General features: G+C 49.4%; 1 protein-coding gene across 3 annotated transcripts in view; it reads right to left on the bottom strand.

Moving 5' to 3' along the window:
- Positions 1–8,329, bottom strand: part of BCAP31 (B cell receptor associated protein 31) — a 29,263-nt gene extending 20,934 nt beyond the window's left edge. The window contains exons 1-3 of one of the 3 annotated variants that reach the window (XM_029931113.1): positions 8,252–8,329; positions 7,095–7,230; positions 5,034–5,134 (exon numbers count right to left, since the gene is read on the bottom strand). In XM_029931113.1, the coding sequence (XP_029786973.1) occupies positions 5,034–5,134; positions 7,095–7,186 (193 nt within the window). In that variant the 5' untranslated portion in view covers positions 7,187–7,230; positions 8,252–8,329. The other 2 variants (XM_029931114.1, XM_029931115.1) reach the window with 2 other exon arrangements.
- Between the last annotated feature and the right edge of the window lie 139 nt (positions 8,330–8,468).

The raw sequence follows: 8,468 nt of genomic DNA on the forward strand, positions 1-8,468 counted from the left end.
GGAAAGTATATCCAATGGGAAAAACAAAATCTCTTCAATAAACGGTGTTGGGAAAACTGGACTTCATGCAAAAGAATGAAATAGACCACTTTCTTTCACCATACACAAAAATTAACTCAAAAATGGATTAAAGACAAATGTGAGACCTGAACCCATAAAAATCCCTGAAGAGAGCACAGGCAGTACTTTCTCTGACATCGGCCAAGGCAACATTTTTCTAGCTATGTCTTCTGAGGCAAGTGAAACAAAAGCAAAAATAAACTATTGGGACCACATCAAAATAAAAAGCTTCTGCACAGCAAAGGAAACAACAAAACTAAAAGGCAGCCTACAAAATTTTCAAAGAAAACCCAAGAAACTGTCTTATTCTGATTACAAAACGAATGCAAGCTCATCAAAAATTCAAATACAGCCTGTATACCAGAAATACGTAAAGAGAAAGAATCTCTGACGTAATCACCTCCAGTAAGCCTAAGACACTACTCTTCTTCCCTAAAGCAGTCACTTTCAGCCACGTTATCCTATTTTCTAATACACACCCTAATCTGAAATTATCCTTAATTATAGGTTTATTGTCTATCTCCCCTGAATTAGATTAAAAACCCCAGGAAGGAAGAAATCTTTTCTTCTACATCCAGGCCCCAGCCAGTTCTGGCTACACAGAGGGCAAGTAAGCCCTGAATGCGAAGAGCCTCTGCTCCGGGGGGCGCTGTTAGACATACAGTGCCCCAGTTTACAAATACATTTCTGCTGTCTGTCTAATACAGTAGAAATGGAAAAATCTACTGCGTTTTCCTCCCTTTCCCTTGAGACATTCTTTTTAAGAGTTGGCACAAAAATCTACTTAGAAAGGTCTCTTAACAGATACCCATGGGAGAGGAACAAGTTACCACTATACGGACACTGCTTGGTTCTTAATCTCTGGTTTGACACTGCCTTTTTTTTTTTTTAAATTAAAAACAAGACAAGAACATACCTATTTGTTATGAACTGCGTGTTCCTGTCTCCCCTTCCCATTCCTATATTGATAACCTAACCCCCAATGGGATAGTATTAGAAGGTGGAGCCTCTGGGAAGGGTTAGGCCATGAAAGCGGGGCCCTCAAGAAAGAAGTCAGTGCCTTCATAAAAGAGCCCCCACTGAGCGCTCTCATCCTTTTTCGGCGTGTGAGGACAAGATGAGGTTTTATGAACAAGGAACAAGGCTCTCATCAGACATCAAATCTGCCAGCACCTTGACCTTGGACTTCCGGCCTCCAGAACTGTGAAAAATAAATGCCTGTTGTTTAAGCCACACAGTCTATGGCATTTTTGTTATAGCAGACCAATGTAAGACATAAAATTTAAATGTTCATACTCTTGGGGGTGCCTGGGTGGTTCAGTCAGCTAAGCGTCTGACTTTTTTTAATTTTTATGTCTTTGATTTATTTTTGAGGGACAGAGAGAGACAGCGTGAGCAGGGGAGGGTCAGAGAGAGAGGAAGACACAGAATCTGAAGCAGGCTCCAGGCTCCGAGCTAGCTGTCAGCACAGAGCCCGACGCAGGGCTCCAATCCACGAACTGTGAGATCGTGACCTGAGCTGAAGCCGGACACCTAACCGACTGAGACCCCCAGGCGCCCCTAAGCGTCTGACTCATGAGCCTGCTTGGGATTCTCTAAATAAACTTAAAAAAATGTTCATACCCTTGGATTCATCAATTCCACCTCTATGAATTTATCCTACACAAACATGTGCAAAAACGTGTAATAAATGATAAAGTATGTCTATAAAGAGAGATTCAAATTACAGCAAAATCATGTGTTAGAACACCAACCTTTAAAAAGGATGCTGTAAAATAAGGTCTAAGACAAAACAGAAAACGCACAATCCAAAACAGCATGTACTGTGATCGGAATCTAATTCCAAACAGTACGTAATATGTATATATCTTTGATGTTTATCTTTGAGAGAGCGAGCGAGCAAGGGAGCACTAGCTGGGGAGGGGCAGAGAGGGAGACACAGAATCCAAATCAGGCTCCAGGCTCTGAGCTGTCAGCGCAGAGCCCGACATGGGGCTCGAACTCACAAACCATGTAATCATGACCTGAGCCGAAGTCGGACGTTTCACCAACTGAGCCACCCAAGTCACCACCAGTACGTAATGTTTTAATAACAATGTCAGCATAGAAAAATGCTGTGGAGGGGCACTTGGGTGGCTCAATCATCCAACTCTTGATTTTGGCTTAGGTCATAATCTCATGACTCATGTGATTTAGCCCCGCATAAGTCTCTGTGCTGACAGTGCGGGGCCTGCTTGGGATTCTCTTTTGCCCCTCCCCCCCTCCCGTGAGGAATGCCCTCTTTCAAGAATAAACAAACATAAAAAAAGGCAGTTCAACAGCTTAGAAAAGAAACAAAAATGCCTGTCGAAGCATACAACAAAATATCAGTTTTCTGCAAGACATAGAATAATGGGGAAGAGGGGAATCTAACTTTCTGGGTTAAATTTCTGGTTTTTTCAGAATGTCTTATTTTGTGATTTAAAACAACCCATGTTGGAGCTATTGGGTGACTCAGTCAATTCAGTGTCCAACTCTTGATTTCGGCTCAGGTCATGATCTCACAGTTTATGGGATGAAGCCCTGCATCGGGCTCTAGGTTGACAGCACAGATAGATTCATTCATTCATATTCTGTCTGTCTGTCTGTCTGTCTGTCTCTCTCTCTCTCTCCCTCCCTCCCTCCCTCCCTCCCTCCCTCTGCCCCTCCCCGGCATGCACTCCTGCTTTCTCTCAAAATAAACATTTAAAACAAATAAACACGTTTTCCTACCCCATCTTTCACATCCAGGAACGCCACCACCCTAAGGGCCACGATGGCCAATGGCAGGGACAAATGGGATAGAGGTGTTAGGCCACGCCAGCCCAAGTCACAAAACAGAGTGCTGCCCTCCCTGTCTCAGGCCGCTGGGCCAGGGCAGCTGACCCTGGATGCTCAGCAAGCCCACCTCCAGCTCCAGCCCTGTCCCAGACCCCTCCCAGTGAAGGCTGGTTATGCCCGTCCCCTTGCAGGAGCGTTTCCTGCTAGCTAACATTCATATTTTTAGAAGCCTCCACTGACCTCTCTAGATTAAACTTCTTACCGTTAGAATAGGAAGCAGACAGTCATCACAGCTAGTGTCTCTCTACAACTTCCAAGCAGTTCCCTGACCTCAAAACAGAATGGCAACTTTGCCAACTACTGGATTCTGCAAAGGGCCTCCCTGGCCCATCAGCTGGGCTAGGAAAGAGAGAGTCGTGGAGCCTGGTGCAAAGGGGCAAGGCCCTAAGGGAGCACCCCAACATAGCTCCTGCCCACCCCCATTCTTGCCCCTACCCTACACCCAAGAGCAAAAGCTCACACACTCAGTTCCAAAACTCTGAAGTCCAGCGTTTTTATTTATTTTTGAGAGAGACAGAGAGACACAGAGAGAGAGAGAGAGAGAGAGAGAGAGAGAGAGAGAGAGAGAGAGAGAGAGAGAGACAGGGAGAGAGAGAGAGAGAATATTGAACGAGAATGAATCCCAAGCAGTCTCCCCACTGTTAGCCCAACACAAGGCTAGAATTCACGAAGCATGAGATCGTGACCTGAGCCAAAATCAAGAATCAAATGCTGGGGAGCCTGGGTGGCTCAGTCAGCTAAGCCTCCGACTTCGGCTCAGGTCAGATCTCACGTTCATGGGTTCGAGCCCCGCATCAGGCTCTGTGCTAACAGCTCAGAGCCTGGAGCCTGCTTCCGGTTCTGTGTCTCCTTCTCTCTCTGCCCCTCCCCGCTCATGCTCTGTCTCTCTCTGTATCAAAAATTAAAAAAAAAAAAACATTTAAAAAAAAAAGAATCTAATGCTTAAACGACTGAGCCACTCAAGTGCCCCTACGGTCCAGCTTTCTAATGCTCAAAGGATAACACAGGTATTCGCTACCCACACCATGCTCAAAGACCACTCAGAGGAAGAGTCTTCATTGGAAAGCACTACCTCTTGGGCCCTTGCCAAGTATTTCAAGAACAGCACGGTTGCACATGTGGGCAGCTAATACCCACCCTACACCGCTGAGAAAGGGTAGGCCTGTTTGGGTTAAGTTCTGCCTGAACACATTCCATCAGGCACCAAGACATTAGGAAGGAAAAATGCCTAACACTCAGCTAATGAGTGGAGCCTTGCACATTCCCCCTGAACTATGGCTCCCTGGCCTTCCACCCACCGCCACATTTCTTCTGGAAGCTAAGGGAAAGAAGAGTGTTGTGAGCCTAGGCAGGCCACACCCTGGAAACAGGACTGCTGTCTGCAGCAGAGTGCAGCCAATCCTTTCAAGTCCAAGCAGGGGGACGTACTGAACACTTACCACAGCAAAATGCACATTTAATGGCCAGATTAGAACTATATTGATTTTTTGGTCTCTAAACAATCACACCACCACCGCGTCACAAAATGTTTATCTTTCATCTTAACACCATAAGGCCCCAGGTCCCATCCCAGAGCACGCTCCAGGAACAGCTTGTCTTTCAAGCCCCGTTGGTGTGCACCTCACTGTGTTTATAGAACTTCATAGCTAGAAGGACCCAGAAAGACGTGGCCCGACCCATCCAGAGAGGTCTGGGATATGCTGTCAGACGTCTCAGTCCCCACTATGCTACAGGATGTGGCAGCTTCCTTCCCAGCCCCACTGTTCAGTAGCTCAGGTCCTTATTCACAACCCCGTCTGTGTGACTGAAGAGCAGTACTGCTTAAAGCAAAGTCAACGTGGACCAGCCAGCTTCTCTTGGTTTCAGTTCTGGAACGACCCGAGGAGCCCCCCCAAAAAAGTGAAGTGGTCATCATAAAGTGCACAAAGGCTGCGGGTCAAAGTCAAGGCCCTGCCAGCAGTCAGCAGCACTCTCTTCCCAAGAGAAAGACAGAGGCACTGAAGTGGTCTGCCTCTGGGAAGCCCAACCTGCAGGCTACACACGGCCTTGCAGCAAAGGCCATGCCATGGCGAAGGGTCTGGGCAGGTGGCCGCCCTCAGCCCCAGCTCACTCACCAATGACCAGCAGCACGAGGATGACAATGAGAACTACAAAGAAGGTGTTGCCGTACATCACCATCAGCTCCACCAGGCGGGACTTGAAAATCTTCTGCCATCTGTGAAGACAAAAAGGCTAAAGAAACAAACACACTTGGGACTCGGGGACCCAAAAACTGACTTGATCCTGCACTCTTCTCCAATGGCTGAATATCTTGAAAAGACTCAGCCTCAATGGCCTGCAGTTCTTCAATTTAGGACAACTGTTCAATAGCGCAAAGGAAAAAAAAAAAACAAAACAAAAACTTGTCCACATATAAAAAGTTCTAAAAAAGCACAATCTTAGGGGCGCCTGGGTGGCTCGTCGGTTGAGCATCCAACTTTAGCTCAGGTCATGATCTCACAGTTCGTGGGTTCGAGTCCCATGTCAGGCTCTGTGATGACAGCTCAGAGCCTGGAGCCTGCTTTGGATTGTGTGTCCCCCTCTCTCTCTGACCCTCCCCCACTGGCACTCTGTCTCTCTCCCTCTCAAAATAAACAAACATTAAAAAAATACTTTTTTAAAAGCACAATCTTAAACACTAGGCACCTCTGGGGAAGGAAGCAAAAACACATTATTATTAAAGTATAATTAACACACAACATACTACTGGTTTCAGGTGCAGAAAACTGAAAACTGTACTTTTCACTGCATTCCTCTACGTAATATTCAAAATCCTGGCCACATGCACCTTATTTCTTCAAATGGCTTCTCCACATGACCCAAGTGCATTCATCTAGACCCCCACCACCCTGGATTATTATGAAGCAGACCCAAGACCTCCCCTTCATTTCCTTCCATAAATACTTCAGGATGTAACTGTCAGAAAAGCACCTTTGGGAATGGTTAATGCAATCACAATGCCAATGCCAGACCTCAAGAAAATTAACAAGAATCTCTCATTACCTGAGCTAAAGTCCCACAGTCCAATTGCTGCATTTGTTTGTTGTTGCTTTGTTTTTTATTTATTTTTGAGACAGAAAGAGGTCGAGCAGAGGAGGGTCAGAGAGGGTCGAGCAGAGAGAGGTACAGAATCTGAAGCAGGCTCCAGGCTCTGAGCGGTCAGCCCAGAGCCCGACATGGGGCTCGAACTCACAATGGTGAGATCTGGCCTGAGCCGAAGTCGGACGCTTAACCGACTGAGCCACCCAGGCACCCCTGCATTTGTTTTTTTAAAGCTTGCTTTGTTTGAATCTCAAGTGACAAGCTTTTGACTCTGCATTTACTTGGTAAGTATCTTCAATTTCTCCTCACCCTCTTCAGTATTCCTTCCCCATCCACTTTTTACAGAAAACACATTGGTTATCTTACATAGCTGCCCAGATCACAGCTTCAAAGGGACGTCTGTCTCTGCATTTCCCCCCTGAACTCTAAGAAGTGTGAAAAGATTCAGATCTGGCTGTTGGCAAAAGTATTTCTTAGATGAGACTGAATACTTCTTATTTTTCCCATCAGTGGTCTATATTTCCCGATTAAACCGGTTTTTAAAATACCTGTGAAGGGTTAGTGTTATTTGTAATTTTCTAATTAAAACCAGCATGTGTTCACGTATTACGTGTAATTAAAAATTAATTTGCAATTAACTTGAACAGGTCCTCTGTTCTTTAAAAGGAATACGGCTCCACCTCTCACAGGCTGAGTAATGCTCATGAGGCCACAATGCCAGCAGGACTAGTTAGGAGGCCAAAAGTCACCAAATCGACTACGACATGACCCCATGGTGTGAGTCTTCCAGATGCCATACTGACATCCCCTGAACCCTTGGGGACCAAGGGAAGGTGGAGGGCATCATTCCCAGAAACCTAGAGACAGGTCTTCTCCATTTGGGGACATTCTGAAGGCCAGAAGGGAGGGTGCACAAGAAGGGAATTCACAAGGTGTGACAAAGCAAAAGCGTGTGGAAGGTCAGCAAGGGTAACCCCAGCCCCTGCCGGTTCTACCTGTTTCCATCTGGCCCAATTCCGGGGTCTTCCCAACTTTCCGCACACACGCTATGCGGCTCAGCAACAATCACCCTCCTGCTGGCTCCACCGCCCTACCTTTTGGGAGAAATGAAGGGAATGCAGAGCAGCAGCACAGCAAAGACCTCTGCGTAGAGGAAGGTGGCGACTGCAGTCCACTGCAGACTCATCCTGTTGCTAGAAGGTTTCCAACAGTGAGATGCGAGCTTGTTTCCTGACAAGACAGAAAAGGGACATAAGTCGTGAGAGCTGAGCGGCCACTCTTTACCCTCTACCCCAGCGCTCTACTCGTTTTTTTCAACCACTGGCTGAAACCGGGCTCAACTCAGCAGGGCTACCTGGCCAACAGCGCTCAAAGGCCTGACAAACTCCCATTTGCCAGGGCGAAGGTACTTGCTGCCTTCTAGTCTGTGCATTAAAAGCCACCTTTCTGGAGAATTCCTTTCCCAGTCGAAGGGGGCAAACTCCTTAAGGCCTGCCTAGCCCGGAAAGCGTTTTGAATAAAAACCATACAGACGCGAGAAAATTCTCGACGTCCCTCAGGCCCTCTCCCTCCCCAGCCAGCCCCCGGGGCGGCAGTGTCTCGGTAACGCACTTCCTGCGAGAGCGGCGGCGTCCCCGCCCCCCAGGGAAACCGGGAGACCCTTCCCCACCGAGTCTCCGAGCCCTTCCAACAGAACCGAAGGAAAACCCGCAGCCTCCCTCCGGGGCGCGGGCAGGGGCTTAAGATGGCCTTCCCACGCCGCGTCTGCCTCCCACGAGGTGAGAGAACTCGAGGTACCTCAGAAAGCCGCGAAGAGCGACTCCTACCGGGCGGGAGTCAGGGCCAAAAACAAACGCAGATCCCGACTAAGCGCGTCTCGTGGCCTCGTCTAGAGAAAGTTCTAGAAGTCTTTTCGGAAGCCGGAAGAGCCCCCGTCGGCCACTGGGCCCACCCGGCTCGAGACACCCCCCCAGACCCTCCCCCTCCCCGCGTGGCCCCGCGACGCGGCCCTAGCCCGCCACGGCCTCCACAGGCTCCACCCCAGCGGCCCCTCCCGAGGGGCTTCGCCACCGCCCCTCACGCCCGCGGCGACCCTCACTCACGCCCCCGGAGCCCAACTGCAGCCGCCGCCCCGACTTCGCTCCTTAGCCCTGCCCCCGCACTACCGGCTCGGCCGCCGGCCCCACGTCGCGGGACCTCTCCGCACTACCCGCCGCTGCCCCTCGTCGAAGGCCCGGAGGACCACGCTCACCAAGCTTCCCACAGCCAACGCACACGCCCCGCCGCCGTCACCAGACGCTCCCACCGCAGCCCCGGCCCCGCCCCTTCCCCCGCGGCCGGAAACCGGAAGCACCCGCCGCGCCCCGCCCCAATCCCAGCCGCACCCCGGTCCCGGCGGTTCCGCCCACAGCCGGTTTTCGCCCCGCCCCCGTGCCGAGGCTCCAAAGCCCAGCACTGGAGGAGAAGGG

Source organism: Suricata suricatta, chromosome X (genome assembly GCF_006229205.1).
Source record: "Suricata suricatta isolate VVHF042 chromosome X, meerkat_22Aug2017_6uvM2_HiC, whole genome shotgun sequence".
In the NCBI taxonomy this organism is placed as follows: domain Eukaryota; kingdom Metazoa; phylum Chordata; class Mammalia; order Carnivora; family Herpestidae; genus Suricata; species Suricata suricatta.